General features: G+C 37.8%; 1 protein-coding gene across 1 annotated transcript in view; it reads left to right on the top strand.

Annotated features, from left to right (window-relative positions):
* LOC104523684 (SPARC-related modular calcium-binding protein 2) overlaps positions 1–21001 on the top strand; it is a gene marked incomplete at its 5' end in the record, with an annotated part of 100573 nt that overhangs the window by 47858 nt on the left and 31714 nt on the right. The window contains 2 exons of the mRNA XM_029084588.1: positions 7672–7858; positions 15198–15280. Of these exons, the coding sequence (XP_028940421.1) occupies positions 7672–7858; positions 15198–15280 (270 nt within the window). The remainder of the gene's footprint in view (positions 1–7671; positions 7859–15197; positions 15281–21001) is intronic.

The following is a 21001-nucleotide window of genomic DNA, read 5'->3' on the forward strand; positions in this document are numbered from 1 at the left end:
CCCTGGCTTAAAAGGATTTTTTATTTGTGTTAAGGTTGCATTTAGAATCATAGAATCATAGAATGGTTTGGGTTGGAAGGGACCTTAAAGATCATGTAGTTCCAACCCCCCTGCCATCAGCAGGGACACCTTCCACTAGACCTGGTTGCTCAAAGCCTCATCCAGCCTGGCCTTGAACACTTCCAGGGAGGGGGCATCCACAACTTCCCTGGGCAACCTGTTCCAGTGTCTCACCACCCTCACAGTGAAGAACTTCTTCCTAATATCTAATCTAAACCTCCCCTCTTTCAGTTTAAACCCATTTCCCCTTGTTTTGTCATTAACTGCCCTTATGAAAAGTCCTTCCCCAGCTTTCCTGTAGGCCCCTTCAGGTACTGGGAGGCTGCTATAAGATCTCCCTGGAACCTGCTCTTTTTCAGGCTGAACAGCCCCAACTCTCTCAGCCTGTCCTCATAGGAGAGGTGCTCCAGCCCTCGGATCATCCTCGTGGCCTCCTCTGGACTTGTTCTAGCTGCTCCAGGTCTCTCTTGTGTTGGGGGCTCCAGAACTGGACGCAGGATTCCAGGTGGGGCCTTACAAGAGCGGAGTAGAGGGGCAGAATCACCTCCCTCGACCTGCTGGCCACGCTTCTCTTGATGCAACCCAGGATATGGTTGGCCTTCTGGGCTGCAAGCGCACATTGCTGGCTCAATGAAAGATCCAGTGTAGAGAATAGGGTGTAAAGCGTCCTTGGATCAAGTCTGACTAATGCAGTCCACTTTGCAAATGCTTGCTATCATTTTCACACACTGCTGTTAAAGTTTTAACAAAAATGTGCTACTCTTGGTTCACTGCTTTCTCACATTTCATAGATGGTATAATGTTTGACTCAGGATGTTCAGAATATACCTTTTTAGTCTAAGGCAAAATCTATCTTTGAAATAGCTCAGATTGATAATCTAATTTATACTAACTTCATGTTAGTTATTTACAGGAGGTGTAAATGCTAATACTTAAACATTTACAGAGAGATTCTGTCATGCTTGTAAGTGAAGACTAGCTTCTCTGTGAGTTTTCCTCAAGTCAGTGGACAGATCTCACACTACTGGTTTATTCAGTCTAAATAAGAGTGGAAAAATGTAGAGTTACATTTTATTTAAAACCAGGTAGTTAGTTTGATCCATTATAATCTGTACAATAGCACTGTGAGAACTCAGTGAAGGAGAAAAAGGATTATAAATGAATAATTGAGTAATTTAAATCAGTTATAATTCTGTGAGAGGAGAAACTTGAATACTTACATAGTATATCTCATCTCTTTAACCAAGAAGTTGGGCTAAAAAATAAATAAACAAGCAAGCAAACAAACAAACAAACAAAATGCTTAAATAGCAGGCTTTTGTGGCAAAACTGTTCTTTTTCTTTTACAGTGTTGTAGTTATAGTCTTTCTCACATCACTCCTAGTATTTCAAATGCTAAGAAAAATAAAGAATTGCAGAGGTATGTGTAAAACCTTCCCTAAACCAGAAATTCTTTTGAAAAATCCAGTAGACTAGTGGGTTTGGATTTTGATTAAAGAGTAAGTCATCTGTTTTCATCTGAGATCTTTGCCTTATGGGTCCCCTGACTTTCACCTGCTGGTTGAATCAGAATGTGTGCTTTGCAGATATGTTGATTTGACATGGTGCCACTTGGCTACTCAAACCCAAGGTAAAAACTGAGAAAATCCTGGTGTATACAGGTGGATTGGATTGCCTGTGGCCATGTTCTTTCAGGTAAAGCTAAGTGGGAGCTGATCGTCTCTGTATTCTGGATCTTTGTTTTGATGGCCTCAGTGCATTTCCAGATCCTCCTTGTGTATTGCAGTGTCTTTGCATATGAAACCACACAGATAAACGGGTGCATCTGTCTGTGATTTATCCTGCTTTGTTCAGTGGAGTAAAGTACATAAATTAATCTTTAGGGCTGCGTTGAAGCCGTGAGCTTTGTGTTTAGCCGCAGTCATCTACCCAAGTTCCAAATGTGCAAAATACTGATCAGCTGCATGTTGACAGTACTCTGCAAATACACACAAGGGGCCTGAAATATTTGGTTCCCACAAGTTTTTGCAAACCAGAATAAGTATGGGTAGGAATGTTGCCAGCTTTCTCCAGCCCTTGAGAATCCCCATGCTGATCCATATCTGAACCTAATATAAACCAAAACATGTGTCGCCAGATGAGTATTAATACTGTAATTTAGTCTTAGGTTTTGGTTGCATCTAGATGTTGGGACTAAGGTTGAGTGTTTATGAATGTTACCTATTCCTTACAATCAGTACTTGGTCCATGAACAAATATTAGGCTTAATTGGAAACATACTTGCATGTGAATGCATCAGCTGAGGACTGATATAGTCTCCATTGAATTTAGAGAGTATTTTTCCATGTATTTCTACTGGGGGAAGATTGGGCCACAGAAATAATCTTTGATTTAGGATTATGAAATTAGTAGCAGGAGCAAAGTTGTCCATGCATTTGTTTGTAGCATTGAGCTCCACTTGATTTCTGTTAGAGATTAGTTTATTTGAAATGGTCAAGAGATGGCAGGTAGGCAAATTCTTGTAAGAACAGGGCTTCTTAAGAAAGATTAGTGTGAAATGCCCATACTCTGGCCATAAGGGATGAGAAAATAACTTTGTGTACATAAGGAGTATAAGGCTGGCAGTTTAAACCGCATTATACCGTCTCATCTACCACTTCAGAGAAAGAATCTGTCGTGCTAGAGAAGGTTTAAATGCAGACTGGAAATCCTGAAAGAATGTGAAGCTGTGGAGTTCCACCTCTCCTTCACTAAAATGAAATAATTTAACGATTTTTTTTCATTTATATTAACTAACATGCTTCCTTGAATGCTGTGTTTAAGACTGTGTTTATAGCAGGAAGAGACGTGATGGATTCTGGGTGATGAAATTGGTCAGTGGCAGGTAGAGAACCTGCTAGTTTACCTGGAAGGTGCGTGTTTGTTGGAGTTAGGAATAACAGGGCCACTGCTGTAATGGATCATTTTGCCATGCAGTCAACGTAAATTCTTCTTCAGGGAAAGTGTAGCTTGAATAGAAATCATCCCACTTCCCACTGCCTTTCTGAAGTGAACATTTTGATCATATGTGGAAATACAATTTGGTGTAGTTTAAGTGGAAATCCATTCAATGAAATTTGAAGACTTTGAAAACTAACTGAAAATATAAAAACACATTGCAATCAATTTCCTTAGGGGCTTTTAACTTCACTGGTTCAAGGAGGGTTCATCCTAAGCAAATGGATCAAATTCTTATCCCCATGAGATGTGAATTTGTTTGGAGGGTTGCATGTGTGTCAACCGGTTGACTATTTATCTGTCCTAATTAATGGTCTTGAAATAAACTAGCACATAAATTGTGTAAATCAATATTTGAAGTGTTCTGAAGGGGTGCCTAAATTAGGCTTAATTAACTAGAACAGACAGATGATAACATTTTAATTAGCAGAAATTGTCATACAATTTAAGTCTCTCAATACTGACATTGGCCATTAATATATTCTGTCTGTATATCCTCTCAGAAACATGAGAGAACTGGAGTATTAACTGTCTCTGATGTTATACTGCACTCCTCCAGAGCATGCGTATCACTTTTCAGAGTATTTTTGTTCACAGGTTTCTTGTTACCTGCTTTCTATAGAGGATATTGAGCTTCAAGCCCTAATAAAAGATCCCTTTACTGTGGAAACTAGGCTGTCTAAATTGTCCTTTCATGGCCCATTATGGTAATGAGAAAAGGAGGGAGAAGGAACCAACTTCTGAAAACAGAATTTCTTGGAATTGATTCTGTTTGTCATATACATATTATGGGGTTGAGGAAATTGAAAGGAAATGTTTGTATAGTGGCAGGAAATGTTAAAGTAGCATACAGACGCCTTTGTAATTTTCTGCAGATTTTGCTACTTGTTTCTGCAGAACACACTGAAATTTAGACATAAATACAGTGATTCACATTTTAAAAATATATATATTTGTAATTAGGAAAATTCCACATGTCGGGAGAAGCTGTGATAAGACACAACACAACAACTGCCAGAATTTCTGAGACAAGGGTCTAAAACATCTCCTGTTACAAGACTAACAAAATGATTGTAATACTTACATAATACAGTGCTCAGTGTTTTAGATATGCTACAGACAGACACACAGACATTTTGTTCAGGATGACTTTTCCAGAAAAAAATACCTCTTTTCTCCTCCAGAGCATCCTATAGCAAACATTAATTAAAAGTTTAAGTAACCCATTAGAGATGAATGAATGGAGTCCTTCATAAATAATAATTTATTTATAATAAATAAATTAGAAACTTATAGTATAACACTTTATAATACATCTTATACACTACTACTATTGAGATATTTTTCTGTTCATGTAAATTAACTTGATTCATTGAAACGCAGACTGGGTTTTTTAGGGAGAATTCATCGTTAGCAACAAGAACTGTCTCAAGATTTTATACAAAATAAGAAACTTATCCACAGAGTTTGTCATTAGCTGGAGTATCTTTCGCATTGACAGAAGATGCAGCATTTCAGTTGGTTATTTGTAATGGACTATGAAGGCATGTTGAACTGGAACAGGAAAAAAGTATATTTAGTAACTAACATTTCAGTTAAAAAGAGAAGAAATGGAATAGCAGTATAACATAGAAAGGGCAACATATATTACATTTAAGCAGGTTTTTAAACTCATTCAAAATTTCCTTTTTCAGAGTAAGTAGATGGTCATTGGGTGGTACAAGACTTGTAAAACTGGGCAAAATACATCTATTTCCATACATAACTGAAATTTGTGTGTTGAATCTCTAATGCCTATGAACCTGGAATATAGTTTGGGGTAAAACTGCAGGAAGTTTTTTCAGCCTGAGATTAAGGATTCCAACTAAGCTACACTGTGGCTGGCTAACTTGGTAGACTATGTGGAAAGGGTTTTTCACCCATGTCTAACTACTCTATTGAATTAAGATGCTTGGAAAAACATCTCTTTTTTTTCCAGGAAGACAAAACTAAAGGAACTAAGTGAAAGTACAACAGCGTAAGCATATTTCCTGAAAAGATGAAGCTGGAGTGTCAGCTCCTGCTTTTCGAAGAAGGAATCTTATTGTAGTAACACATTCCATAGACATTTTAATGTTTTTTAATTATTAAGGTATTAATACTACTTTTATTGTGGCATGGATCTTTTTCTATACTGTTCATTTTATGAACTTCTGGGATCCGTCTGTTATGGTTCCAGATCATAGTTGTTGTCAGATTGTTTGGACAAACTGTCAGGCATTTTGTAAGTTAATGACATTTATCACTGGTTCTCCTGGCAAATGAACATTTGTTAACCATGACTCTTCTGACATTACAAAGGCAATTATTTGCAGCAGTATGGTAGCTCTGTGATAAGAGCTCTTAGTCATCACAGGCTACAATTTCATCTTTCCAGTACTCCTATTGTAAATAATGGAAAGAAGAGTTTGAAAGCAAATTGATGGTTCCCTCAGAGAGGAAATTACACAGAGGACTAATATTCTGGTTCTGGGAAAAGCAGGCAGAATTATAGGTAAGCACTTTAGAGCAGTTGTATCCCAAGGTTTATCAGTATGAATGAGAAAGAATTTAGTGGAGTTTAAGGAGTAATGATTTCCTCCCTCTCACTGCAGCTGCTTCACCCCATTTGCTCCTTTTTACTTGGTTATAAACAAAACATAAAAAGTGAACAACTAAGCTAAGAAGTGATGTATTTTGCAGGGTTGTCATACCTTGTAACTTGATAATCATCATGATCCAGATTCACTGAAGGAAAGATTTATTTTGGCTACTCTAAGAAGATGTTGGTGATGGATTTCTAATTTGTGAAACCATAGCTATTTCTGTGAAGGTTTTAACATGAAAATAATTAGCTGTTTCTCCTTTTTAAAGCAACCTTTCTGATTCTCTATGTACAGTTTATTATCTAAACACTGGTGCTTTGAGAGTTATTCAGTCTCTATTATCGAGTGGGTAGACAAAGACAAAACCATGCAAAATCAATCAATTCATCTAGCTCTCCCGCTCAAATACCATATGAAATAAAAGAGGGGAAAAAAAAATCAACCTAAGAACTGAAAAAACCATTTCATCTGTACCTTGTATTTGTTAGCAAGTGATATGCTTGTTTTTTAAACCTTTTACATGGATTGGAACAAAATACACTGTTTTGGAAACCAGCCCATTGTAAAGATGGAATTGTGTGCCGTTTAAATTATGAAGGTGTTTAACTTCCTGCCACCTTTCCCCCTGCAGTAGAAGTCTTCCTGATTTTGGTAATCTGCATTTGCAAGAAGCTGGCAAGGAACAGTGGCGTTCTGGACATAACTAGTGACTTTCTGTCAGTATTTGCCTAAAATCTACAAAGCATTTTCTGAACCCTGTAGATAACAGTAAATGAGATTAGACTGAAGCTGAAACTCATTACAAATGCTCTAGAAAATCCAGTCAGGATTCAGCTCGTTCTTCTGTGGGTTGAACTGTGAAAAATCAAGAAGTAAATCCTGCTACAGATTCAGAGAATAGTTTGTTGCTGGTCTTTAAATGTCTTGAAAAAAGAGAAAATATTACCCATAGGGGTTTTTTTTTTTACATTAAAATGACTTTTCTTTAACTGAAGAGAATCTTTTATTGATTGAAATTCTAGTAACTTGCAATCTTCCTGTCAGTAATTTTTATGTTTGTAGAGTTATCAACATTCTTGTTTTTCAAATATTTATTTTTTGTTCACTGGATTAGTTTAAGAATTGTACAGAAACTGTTTTATTAACCATCTAAATTTTGCATGATAGGAGACTGAATTTAAAGTTGCTAGAGAAATAATGGGGAAGTAATAAGTCTGTCTCATTTATTATCTCTGCAATGCCACATATACCAACTTAGTAGTGATCAAAAATCCTCAGCAAGAGGTGTTTTTATACTAATTGGTGTGAACTGACTGGCATTCTCAGCCCCTGGGATTTCCTGCTCTTCACCCCTGGTTCCTAGTTTCAGGTAAAGGCCAGGAATATGTGGACAGGTAAGCTTTTCTTACATCCAGAAGAGGTCTGGGACATATTGCTAATGCAGTGATAAAAATGTATTACTTTTTCTTGTGGATCTTTGGTCTCCAGAGCAAATGCTACATTGCCAATACCAGAAACACTAAAGAAGATGGAAGAATTTTGACTGTATTAGGAGGTTGTTCCAAAACTGGAAAGAGAAAAATAAAAACATCTAAATAAATATCTAGTTTAATAATTCATATAAGGAACCCTAAGAAGTTGGATTTTTACTGTAACCTCTGAAAAGAATCAGTAGTTTAGGGATGGTGGAGTGGGTGAAGATTTTTTTAAGGTGGCAGAGAAAGTATTTGGTTATCCATAGATTATATCTAGTATAGGAAAGGGGGTGTCAAGGTATTATTAGGACTGTGTTATGAAATAGCTGCATGAAAGGAAACTAAAGTTCCTAACAGTGTACAGCATAAACCAATGTAGCTGATATTTGAGCTGTAGCAAGCCTTTTCAAATGCAATCCTTATATTCAGTCAAAGAAAGATATAAAAACTGCTTGATAAATCTAGTAGGCCCTTTCCATATAGCTTCTTCAGTATTGTTTCTTTTCTTCCAAAAGCATCATCATGTGATCAAGAACTTCAGTCAGCCCTGGAGGAAGCTAAACAGCCCCAGAAAGACAATGTGTTCATTCCAGAGTGTGCTCAGGGCGGCCTCTACAAACCAGTGCAGTGCCATCCTTCCACGGGCTACTGCTGGTGTGTTCTGGTGGATACGGGACGTCCCATCCCTGGTACATCAACGAGGTAAGGAGATACATGTTCAGTGCTCAAAAGTTGAAGGGAGAAAATGCCTTAGTGTGCATGTATTAGCATGTAGATTTCTATTGCTGGTGGAATTTATATCATATAGTTTTCATCCACTATGAAGATGAGCTGAAATATTTCTAAGAGCCATCAAAAGTTAGGCCAGATGTCCAAAGACTGTTTCACTGCAATGTTACAGGCAATTTGCTCCCTTAGTCCTGTTTTTTACTTTCTGTTTTGTGCTGGGAAGCTAAGGCTTGGAGCAGATAACGAATAAGCCCAAAGGAAACCTCACACTCCTTAGCCTGAATATAGAAGAACCAAGTAAGATGGTCTATGACAGAAACCACATCCAACCTCAGAAATGTTCAGTTATTTTTCCAGCAACCTCCTGAACTGTTTCATATGACTGGCTTTGATGGAACAACTGCCAGGAACATGGAGAGGAAATAACGTTTTAGTGTGTTCTTAATAGAAGCTTGGGGTTCAGTCGTTTCAGCTGAGCCGGATGCATGGTGAAGTGTTGTTAGCCACATAGAACAGATGTAGGCAAGGCAATATCAGTTTCCAAAAAGATGTTATTTAGGCTGGTTATTGAGGTTTGGCCCTTGAAGGAGTGCTGTAGAAGCTTATATAAACCTGACAGGCAGTATGGGTATCTTGATGCAATCATAAATCTTTTCAAGCCTAAACCAAAATAATTTTTTGTCATTTGCATGAAGTTTGTGAAAAAACATAAGCCACTTGCTGTAAAGTATTATATCCTTGGGGAGTGTTTTTTTGCTTATTCTTCAAGTGCTGATTTAGCACTTGAAATAAAATAGCTGTTTATACCATTGTCTAGACTATGCCAATTACAGTACCAACTGAAGTGAGCATGACTTAATGGTACTGTTAAACTACTTTTTCTGGCAAGTTGAGATCCAAATTTGGTCCTGAAACTGTGGGATCAGTACACATGTTGTGTGAGGACCTATAGATGTTCTCTTGAGATTCCAGAGGCTCACTTTTCTGTTCTTCCTCTGTTTTCCACCCCTAGGTTTGCTCACTGTTTCTTGTTTTTAGTGCTAATCCTTCTTTGAATTATGGTTTAAATAATTTTGTAGAGTCTTAGTTCCTGTTCTCTAATTTGAGTTCAAATAATCTTCTTGTGCTTGTCGATCAGTAGGACTTGTGCGGCTTTTTTGTAGTTCTTTGAGTGTCATTTTATTATAGAATCACAGAATAGCTGAGATTGGCAGGGGCCTTCGGAGATTCTCTAGGACAACCCCTCTACTCAAAGCAAGGTCAGCTAGAGCAGATTGCTCAGGACCATGTCCAGTTGGGCTTTGATTATTTCCAAGGATGGAGAGTCCACAGCCTCTCTGCGCAGCCTGTGCTACTGTTTGATCACAGTTTAAAAAAAAAAAAAAAAAAAAAAAAAAAAGTTTTTTCTTAATTTTAAATGACATTTCCTATATTTCATTTTGTTCCCGTTGCCTCTTTTCCTGTCACTTGGCATCACTGATAAGAGTCTGACCCCATTTTCTTTATTTTCCTTGCTTTGGATATTTATAGACATTAATAAGATCCTTCCTGAGCCTTCTCTTCCCCAGACTGAACAGTCCCAGTTCTCTCACTCTTTCAAACTTTCCTTATTATGTCAAATGCCCCAGTCCCTTAGTCATATTCATGACCTTTTGCTAGACCCACTCCACTATATCCATGTGTCTCTTGTTCGGGGAGCCTATAGCTGGACCTAGCACTCCAGATATTTCTCACCAATGTGAAGGAGAGGGGAGGAATTACTTCCCTTGACTGCTGGCAATACTCTTCCTAATGCAGCCCAGGAGGCTATTGACCTTCTTTGCTGCAAGGGAACATTGCTGCCTCATACTCAGCTTAGTGTCTATCAGAAATCTCAGGCCCTTGTTGCAAAGTTGCTTTCCAGCTGGTTGGCCCCCATCCTGTGCTGGTGCAGGGGGCTAATCTTCCCCAGGTGCAGGAATTTTGCATTTGCCTTTTTTTTTTTGAAGTTCATGAGATTCCTCTCAGCCCATTTCTCAAACCTCTCTATTGAGGTCCCTCTGAATGGCAGCACAACCCTCTGTTGCATCAGCCACTCCTTCCAGTTTTGTATAATCTGCAAACTTGCTGAAGTTTTTTCTTTCGCAGCATACCTGGTCATTAATGAAGAGGTTAAACAAGTATGGAACTCTGAGGCACTCCACTGGTGACGCTTCCAGCTGGAATTTTCGCTGCTCATCGCAACTCTTTGAGACTGTCAGTTCAGCTAGTTTTTAACACGCCTCACTGTTCATTTCTCTAACCCATACTTCATCAGTTTATCTATGAAAATGTAATCAGAAACAGTGTCAAAAGCCTTGCTAAAATTAAGATAAACAGTATCTGCTGCTCTCCACTTATCCACTGAGCAAATAACCTCATCATAGAAAGCTGCAGGCTTGGCCAAGCATTATTTCCTCTTCATAAATCCATGCTGACTACTCCCAGTCACCTTCTTGTCCTTCATATTTTTTGAAATAGCTTATGGGAGGATTTACTTCATCACCTTCCCAGGAACTAAAGTAAGGCTGACTGGCTTGTTGTTCAGTTCCTCCTTGCCCTTCTTGAATATAGAAGTGACATTTGCTTTCTTCCACTCCTGAGGAACCTCCCTCAGTCACCATGACCATTTGAATATATTTGAGAGTGGCCTTGCAATGCCATCCTCCAGCTCCCTCAGCACTTGTGGGTACGTCCCACGAAGTCCCATGGATTTGTGTATGTCCAGTTTGTTCAAACAATCCCTGAATTGATCCTCCTCCACCAAGTGTAAGTCTTCCTTGCTCCAGACTTCACTAGTGGTTTCAGGGACCTAGGATTCCTAAAGACTAGTTTTTACAAGTAAAGATGAAGAAGGCATTGAGTACTTCTGCCTTCTCCATGTCGTTTGTCACAAGGTCCCCTGTCCCACGCAGAAACAGGCCCATTTTCCCTAGTCTTTTTGCTGCTGATATGCATGTAAGAAGCCCTTCATGCTCCTTACCAGATTTAGCTCCAGGGTGCTTTGGCTTTCCTCATGCCATCCCTGCACACTTGTACAGTGTCTGCATATTCCTCCTGTATCACCTGACCCCGCTTCCACCTCTTGTGTGCTTCCATTTATGTCTGAATTTTGTTAGGTGCTCCTTGTTCATTTGTGCAGGCTTCCTGCCACATTCTACACATCAGGATGAACCATTCATGAAACTGGAGGTGAAGATCCTTGAAAATCAGTGAGCTTGCTCTCCTGTTTGTATCTTTAGTGTGCATGCAGTGCATGTGATTTTGGCTTCTACTGTCACACTGAGTGGAATTCTGGGTCTTCCCAACAGCTTGATGAATCATCTATGGTTCTAGAATCAGTCTCCATCTGAAGAGGTGGCAGGAAGTCATAGAATCATAGAATGGTTTGGATTGGAAGGGACCTTAAAGATCATGTAGTTCCAACCCCCCTGCCATCAGCAGGGACACCTTCCACTAGACCAGGTTGCTCAAAGCCTCATCCAGCCCGACCTTAAACACTTCCAGGGAGGGGGCATCCACAACTTCTCTGTGCAACCTGTTCCAGTGTCTGACCACCCTCACAGTGAAGAACTTCTTCCTTTTATCTAATCTAAACCTACCCTCTTTCAGCTTAAACCCATTTCCCCTTGTTCTGTCATTAATTGCCCTTATGAAAAGTCCCTCCCCAGCTTTCTTGTAGGCCCCCTTCAGGTACTGGAAGGCCGCAATAAGATCTCCCCGGAGCCTTCTCTTCTCCAGGCTGAACAGCCCCAACTCTCTCAGCCTGTCCTCATAGGAGAGGTGCTCCAGCCTTTCACTGTGCTGCATGTTGCCAAAGTTGGAAGACTGGCAAGTTGGATTCAATCTCACATCTATGATTTAGACACAAATCTTCCTTTTGCTAGATGAATGCTCTGCCTGATGACTAATGCTTAAAGGATCAACTGCTGTGGCCTTGACCATTTCTAATTTGTTCAGCTTTGCTGGACTTATGGGGAGTCCTCAATAGAGCTCTGAGGAAGTAATATTTCATAATATCCCCAGAGAGGAAATTTCTGAGCACAGATGGATAATCAGAATGCTCAAATTTAGGAGTTTCATACTGAATAAAGAATGACTGGTGTATTTAGGAATCTGCAGTCCTGGTAAACAAGCAGGTGGGATTATTGCCTGGAGTTTAAGAGGAGTGTCTAGACCTCATTTCTGGGAAAGATTTAGGTAGGCTGAAATCCCATTAACTATTTTGTGATTTTATTTTTTTGGTTTTTAGCCTATATTGATAAAAATTAAACTTTTTTTTCGCCCTAGCAGGGGAAGGTAATAGGGGATCAGAATATGAGGAATAGGCAGTTGTCATTTTTAAATTCTTTCCTATAGAATGCAGAGTGTGAACATGTAAATCTTTCCTAGTTTAAAGAACCAGGAGCTCATGCAAAATGGTGTATGCTGTCTTCCAGCTTTCCACTGCAAAATACAAATTAGAAGAGCAGCTGTTAAAACTCTTCTGCAGGAATGGATAGCATTAGTACTCCTGGTAGCAAGATGGATGCATCCTGGAATCTCTGTTCTGCAAATCTGGATCAAATCCCTAGGGGAACAGCTTAGCATTTTGCATGTTGTTTGTTTTGAATACATTCATGAGGATGAAATTTGTCATATCATCAGACTCTGAATACCACAATAAATAGTAGTCCCATTAAATTAGACACCCCAAAATGAAGGGAAATTATTAATACTCATTGACCTTCCATTATCCTATCATTTGAAGCAAAGATAAATCATTTGTCAGTGAAGATGTTCCAGAAAAAAACCCCATAAAATTCTAGACTTAAAATAGAGATATGTGAATGAAGCACCACTCTAGGGCACTTAAGACAGTAAAACTCCCAAGCAATAGGTGAAGTTGTGGTATAAAGCTGGCTTTTATGAAAGCCTAGAGGACACATCCATTTGACTAAAAGGAGGTAATGCATTTAAAGGATACAAAACCATTCCCCTGAAAGTCTGCCAGTATGACCCTTACTAGCTGCCACCCAATGCCTCCTGGACAATCAGCCTTTTTGCTCAGCAGGGCCATAAGTCTGTGTTCTCACATGGGACTTTTTAGCAACTAGGATCATAGGCAAAGTAATGCCCAATTCACTTGCACAAGATTCTCTAAACTTAAAAAAGAACTTTGAGGCTGCCCATGCTGTAGAATTCCTGTGAAACTGTCCATCCTCCACTGCTTTGTACACCTCAGTGCTTCCCATTGCCAGACTGTTCAGAGGTATAAAGCAGCCTTCATAAGCTCTTGACGACTTTAGAGATATATTCACTGCTAGGGATTATTTCCCTTTTAAAATTCAAAAGAGTAACTTGGGATGTCTTTTGACTGCATTATTTTTAACCTGACAGTGCTCCATTCTGACATGCTATCCCTTTCCCATTCTTTTCCCATGAAAACTGAGGCAAGTGTTTTCTTCTTATCAGTTCTTAGCTTGGCTGTGCCTGTGTGGTAAATTTCTAATGATTCATTTCATCTTTCTTCAGTTGGTTTAGAGAGGTATACATGGACTTTTCACATTATAGCATTTTAACAACTATTGGGCTTTAATAGATTTAGTTTGTATATGATGAATGCATATGTATATAACAAAAATATAAGCCAAAAAGGTAGAAGAGTAGAGGCCAAAAAAGAAAGTGTAACCACAGAGCAGTAACAATAATGGAAGAGGATGAGGAGGCTGAAGAGTCAGGTATCAGATTAATCAGGGACCAGGCTGGTTGCCAGATACTGCATTAGTGACTATTGCTCAGAGATTTCCCTTTCATTCATTTCTTGGCTGATTGAAGTGGTCATCCATCAGGTATGTGAATCCAACCCATGCTATCAAAGCAGCTTCTATTCCAGCAATTCTTTAGGGGAAAAAAGTACCTGTTGCTCTGCCATGTCCATGCAACAACACTGTACCTTCTTGCAGCAGCCAAGATTCGATGGGTCAGTGGGTAGTTTCATTAGATGATGTGGAAATAAATTAAGCACTCAAGAGAAAAAATATTTTTTAATCGTTTTTTCATTCTACCTGGTAATTATGGTCAGAATACTTGGATATTTTTCATAGGGGCAGTTTGACCTGGACCCAGGATATAGCCACCATTTAATACTATATATAATAGTATAAATAATATTTTGTTCCAAAATTTTGGATTAGTATATTTTAATTAGACATTTTAGTATGCTACTCAGTAAATGTCATTTTGGGAAACAATAGAATCTTCTAAGAAAGATGAGCAGTTATATAAAATATGAAATAACCCAGATTCAAGGAACAGGTATGTGTGTGCAAATGCATGTATGTGGACACAAGTCATATTACTAAGCATTTTTAACTGAGAATTGAAACGTTCTCTGAAATGCTACACACTAAATTCTGCAGCTTCAAGCTACTTTAGGAGAATGAGAAAGTAAAATTTATCAGAAAGAGTTCTGAGTGAAAAGCCACCATGCATCGCTACTGGGATTATAAGTAAGAAGAACAGATTCAGCAGCAGATGCTCCCTCGCCTCCCACTCTTGCATAAAAGATACTGCTAGTAGTGTTGCATAAGTCAATGCTTGTTAGAAGGATGAATAGCACAGAGTTTCTTCTTACTACCTGGACTAACCAAGTGGCATTTAAGTAATCTCTGAAACCATAGAGGAACCAGAATATTCCAGTAGCAGGTGGAGAGTCAGTCTTTTTCCCAATCCATTTCAAGCTGTTGCAGCCCAGTTCCTTTCCTTGTGGAAATACTATCAGTTTTCGTTCTTGTTCAAAATGTTAGCTGTTCATGGTAAACCCATTTTATGTTAACTAACATTTTTTTGGAGAGGATACAGTAGCACATGGCTTTAGAGCTGCAGTAGTGACTAACTACAGTTCCTGCCTTGCTTTGATTTTGAAATTCTGTGGTGTTTCTCCAACATGAACACTGTGTCAGATGTCAGAAATTGTCATGTTGTTTCTGACTTTTTGATTTGGTAGGTGGGAGGAAAGCCTGACTTTGGTTTTGGGTTTGTGTTTTTTTAGTGTTTTTTTTATTATTATTTTAAATTATATATTACTTTATAGCAATTCCTCATTTTTTAGTTTGGTAGCATCCCCAAGAGAATAAAGATATGCTGGCTTCTTTGAGGTAAGTAGAAAATAGGCAAATTAATTTGCATTGCCCCTTCTGAATGAAAAACAAGCTTATTCCCTGAATAAAAGAAGGTACAAGTTTAACTTGGAGTACAAAATTGGAAATAAATTAGTTCTAACTCAAATTAATTTTGGTTGTTTGTTCTTTAGGTATGAACAACCAAAGTGTGATAATGGTGCCAGAGCTCACCCAACCAAAACAAAAGATTTGTACAAAGGACGTCAACTTCAAGGTCAGTGAAACATATAAATTTGGTTTCATGCATTCCAATTCTTTGTTTATTCACTGCAATAAATTAGAAAGCAACTTCTTATCCCTGTATCAAAAAAAATGTATCTTTTAGATACTGCTATATTGATTTGCCACTGACTGAAGTCTTTGACTTTGGAATAGTGTATGTAAATATGGGTCCTGGGATGTTGTCAGAGAAAGCACGGCTCGTTTTTCTCAGTAGCTTAAAGGCAGTCACATTTACTTACTGGAATTATTCCTTGCTGTTGTCATACCAGAGAAGTCAGAAAATATGCCCAGAATAACTTGGCCCATACTTCATAATCATTTTTTCTAGCAAAATCCATGTGAAATTTGCCTCTGTCTTCAAATCAGTCTAAAAAATGTATCATCTACTTACTTTTTTCTAAGAGCACCCTTGTCAGTTTATTTCAGAATAATAGTATTTCATTCCTTTCTGTTGTAGGAACAAACCTTGGTGTTTATTAGATTTTTCCTTTTTTCACACTTTATATAAGTGTAAGAGTTCTTATCTCCAGACAGTTGAGCTACACAGAAGTCAGTGGACTTGCTTCATTTTTGACATGGCTTTTTAATATGTTTGAGTAACTTGAGGTGTAGCAGGTTTAGTGATATTGCACGTTATGAGGGAATTATGAATCACTGTCAGCTATTGTAAAGAACCAGAAACAGGCAAATAATGTGAGCAGATTTTTTGTCATGAAAAATACTTCAGTTTAGCCACCCAGAGAAACATCTAGACAATAATGCTGAACTAAGCATGCCCATCAGTTTTGAAATATGTATTAAATGAAGCATACATTAATAGTCTTTGTCATGAAACAAGTTTAATTATAAGTTATAATAAAAAATAAGAAATATGAATGATATGTTATTATACCATATATAATCATATGTTTTGTTCTAAATAGAAGGAAGTCAGTCAGGAAGATTAACTGTAAGCTGTCCAATTACTGTGGCTGTAAAAAGGGCAAGTGTGACCCAAAACCATATCTAGTTAGGTATGATGGGACAGACAGACAGGAACAGGACAGACAAGGCAGACAAGGAAACATTCATGCCATTTTAGATAGCTCTGTTATTTTTTCTGGATCTTATCTAGAACCATGGGTACAGTTCTGTTCATCTGTGTTCAGGAAAATGGATGCACAGGAGAAATAAGCTAGCAGCAACATATCAGGGAAAGCAGCTGCTTTTCAAGAGAAGGCAGCTAGCATTTGCTTCATTTAGACAAACAAGATGAGATCTGGAGGCGATATTGTTCCTTTGTGACCATCCAGAAGAGAAACTGTTTTCCTCTGTGAGAATTTTGGCACATAAAAAATAGATATGAAGTATCCTGAATGAATTTCACCTGGGAGCTGTACAGTGGTTTCCAACTAATAAAGCAGTGATGCAGAAGCCGTCTTAAAGGACTAGCAATGGGGCAGAAAATCTGGTTAGTTTTTTAGGCAGATCTTGATAACCTTATGAAAGAGACAGTGGGAGACAGGGTAGAATGAGTGAGGTACTCATTTTGCCTTATGGTGTATTACTTAAGATACTGAACATGTATATATACTCAGAGATGAGAAGCTGATTTACACTGAAAATTCCCCTTGGAACATGAATTTCACAGCTCTTATCAAATCGTCTCCATTTCTATTCCTTCAAAAAAAAAGGAATGTAGCATGCCTGACTTGTAGTTTTGCTGTTTAGCTGCTCACAGAATTCAGCAAGAACCATATGTGCCTCATAAATCTTCAGATATGTGAAACTTAGTGGTAAATACACCTCTGTTGACAGTCAGGTCGATTATGTTTATCCATCATTTCACCAGTCAGTACTTGCTTACTGAAGTTACTTACTGCTGTTGTAACTTCAGGAAAGTTACCGGGTATTCAGGGATAATTTGGGACATATTTTACAATCCTTACTCCATGAAAGCTAATGGAAAGTTGGCCATCTTGAAGAATTTATTTCAAACAGCACTTGCATAGTTACAGACTTGGAATAATTACTTGATTTCATGTGTGTTTTTTCTGAGTGAGAAGAACTTGCACTCAGAAGTGAGTATAGCAGAGTGGAAGCTGAAGAAACAAGTTTTGTGCTATCACTTGCTGGTCACTTCTACATTTTGCTAGAAATTTTGAAGATGCATTTGCTAGCTGGAATCTTAGAGGGAGGATGGGAAGGTGAAGGGTTTTAAGTTTTCTGTTTCTTTGCATAAACTGGTAGTGCTTTTTTACAGTACAGTAATAAAAATTTATCAAAAGTCAATTTTGCCAGTGAAACAATTAACAAGAACTTTCCATGCTTTAAATTCCTACCTGATAAATTACTTTTCATGAAGTTAGACAATGGTCTTTTGATTTTGTCTTTCTACTTCATGGCTTTATAGTATTTTGCATTATATGAGCTTTAGTCCAACAACCTGCTGAAGCAATGTGAGCTCATATTTATTATAAATTATTATATATTACATGGATTTCCTCTCCAATGTCTTATGTTGCTTAGTTTTTGACTTCTAAATGCTTTCTATTATTTTAAAATAAGGCAAATAACAAAATTTCCTAGCATTTCATAAATACTTATGGGTTAGCTAGAAAAACCTTTCTCTTCTACTCTGCAACAGCATGGAGTAAGTACATGCCAATAGAAGTAACAGGGGAAGAGGTTAACGGTTACTTCACAATTGCAGTTTATTTTTCTTTCTTTCTCTTAAAGCTTTCTCTTTTCTCTCTTCACTAATCTATCAAATGCTCAGCCATCAAATTTCTCTCTTATCATACAAACATTACATCAAGTACAAATGGTTTGAGTTTACATAGTTTTTTGAAAAAATGAGGTTGAAAGAGGATCTTGCACAGGTGTGGCTAGTTGTTAACAAGTGACAGGTAAAATTGCACAAATGGTTAATATGAATCAACCTTTTAGTGGAAATGAACTACTTGTAAGCAGTGTTGCAAAGGCATGTTTGCATTTGCATTGCCTAAATTTAAATACAACATCTGATTGCTGAGTGGTGCCGGGACTGAATAAAAAGTGTAGGTTAATTGTGTACTTTCTTTCAAGGAATAATACATTTTTGAATGGATGGTTTTGCTTGATTTAGAATCACAGGATATATTGTGTTGGAAGGGAACCTGAAAGGTCATCTAGTCCAAGCCCCCTGCAGTAAGCAGGGACATCTTTACTAGAGCAGGTTGCTCAGAGACCCATCAAGCCCAACCTTGAATATCTCCAGGAACAAGGCCTCCACTACCTCTCTGGGCAACCTGTTCCAATGATCTACCACCCTCATATTGAAGAACTTTTTCCTAATATGCAACCTAAATCCCTTTTCTAGTTCAAAACCATTACTCCTTGTCCTATTGCTATGTGCCCTTGTGAACAGTTCTTCCCCAGCTTTCTTATAGGTACCTTTCAGGTACTGGAAGGCTGCTGTATGGTCCCCCCAGAGCCTTCTCTTCTCCAGGATGAACAACCCCAACTCTCTCAGCCTGTCTTCATAGGAGAGGTGCTTCAGCCCTTTGATCATTTTTGTGGCCCTTCTCTGGACACGCTGCAACAGGTACATGTCCTTCTTGTGTTGAGGGCTCCAAAGCTGCACACAGTATTCCAGTTAAGGTCTCACCAAAGCAGAAGAGATGGGCAGAATCACCTGTCTCGTTTTGCTGGCCACATTTTTTTTGACAACTTACACCCACAAAAATGCAGTAGCCCTGGGTGAAACCACTGTGACTGTCTGCCATGTAAAACCAGGAAGATTTTAAAACAATTACTTTAACACTATGAATGATCTTAAGTAGGATAAACCCCACTGGTACATCCTCAGGTGGTTTAAATTGAAATAGTTCTGCAGCTATGCTGATTTATACCACCTGAGAATTTGAACCCATTACATGATAAGCCAAATATTTTTAGCAATAATTTGCAAATAAATCAAGATGCAGTTTTTGGCAAACACGGACATCTTGTTAAGGCAAAATTGTAGAAGGTAAGGGCCCCTTGGAGTCTATGGCAAAATTCCCACTGATTTAAACTGAACTAAGAATATATCCTCACATCCACAGAGTAACTTAATTTAAAGCATCTGAAATTGAATGCTAATCTAATGTTTGTAGGAACAACCCAAGCCACCTGTATCTGTTAGATTGGACTGGAAGTTATATAATAATAATTATTCTCATAAGATTTCTAGTCCTTTTTTTAAAGCCAAAATATTTTTTTTCTGAGGTTACTCGTGGTTTTGATCCTTCTCAGAAACTAGTTATTCTGAGATTATGAAAATGAACCCCAAAAGTAGTCTAGAGAATATCACATACTGGGGAAACAGAAAGGTTTTTTTACTTTTCTCATAGTCAGATTTTTGAAATGTTTGTGTTTTGACCCTTTGTTCTCCTCTGTGTTATACAGTAAACTAGAAGCCCCATTATAAGCCAACATATTCTGTTAAGCGTGTTGAATGGTTTCTTTCAGACTTTTGGATAATTGGTGTGTTAAACAGAAATTCAGTTTTCTACACAAGCTAGTCAAGAGGATTTAAAAGAGAATAGCATGAAGGCTAGTTAAGCTAAACCTATAGTATAGTAGAATGAGGGGTAGGTGCCCCCATATTTTCCTAAAATCATGACTAGCAATAGATCAAATATAGCCAAACTGAAGAAATATCAGCTCCTGGAACTGTATTTTTTCAGGCTGGGTGTATGGGTGAAGGTATTTTCAAGCATTATATGTATTCACTAGTCTCTAATAATCACTAAAATATTTTTCAGCATGCACCCTCAATAAATGTATAATTATTTATAAATTACATAGATGTACTACTGCACTAATATATTAAGTACATTTTAAAACATACCCAAATATAGAAATTAAAAAATGATGAAATAAAGATTAAATAAACACAATTTTAATTTATTTTATTTTATTTATTAATAGTACAAAAATATTTTTTTTCTGCACTGCAGTTGGTTGTCATGTGCCCCCTTGGGCTGTTCATAAAGCCAGTCTTGCCTGTGCTCTAAACAACCTGGAAGAAAGAGACTTAAATATGTAACAGAGCAAGACATGATAGCATATTGGGTCAGTGCCAGACCACTCATTTGCCTCAAAGGCAAATCTTTCTCTTATTTAAAAAGTATGCATCAAATGCAAGAAGGCTCTGTTTTAGGCTCCTCTTTGTGTGAGGGCTGGATAACTTTGGATAATCCTTTATATAGTTTAAGATTTTTGTATTCTTACTTAACCTGGGAATATATCTGTTTTCTGTTTTTCCTATAATACAATTTTCATTACAAAAATCTGAAATATGAAAAGTGGAAAAATTTTAAAAGTATTATGGGAAATGTGATTTTGCTCATACACCATCCTTTAATTAGATGTACCATTATCTCTTGTGAAAAAAAAAAAAAAAAAAAAAAATCCAAATGAGTAAAAGGCACACAAAATTGAGAGAGGGACACAATGTCAAGCCAGATTTTCAGACTTCACTGAGTTTCTATGGTTTGGAGGCTTTAAGTCAGACCATTAGTTTGTTTACATTTCATTTTGGTTTGTTTAAGTTTCTCCTTTTCTTTAGCACAGTATGTTTTTTGAAGCTCCTATACTTGTGATACTTCCTCTTATACAAAAGGTTAATTTGGAAGGGGAAACTGTAGTCTGGAAATGACAGTGCTGTATAAACTGTAACAGTAATAAAATCTACTGACTTGAGTGA

This window comes from Antrostomus carolinensis, unplaced genomic scaffold (genome assembly GCF_000700745.2).
Source record: "Antrostomus carolinensis isolate BGI_N321 unplaced genomic scaffold, ASM70074v2 scaffold12944, whole genome shotgun sequence".
NCBI lineage: Eukaryota > Metazoa > Chordata > Aves > Caprimulgiformes > Caprimulgidae > Antrostomus > Antrostomus carolinensis.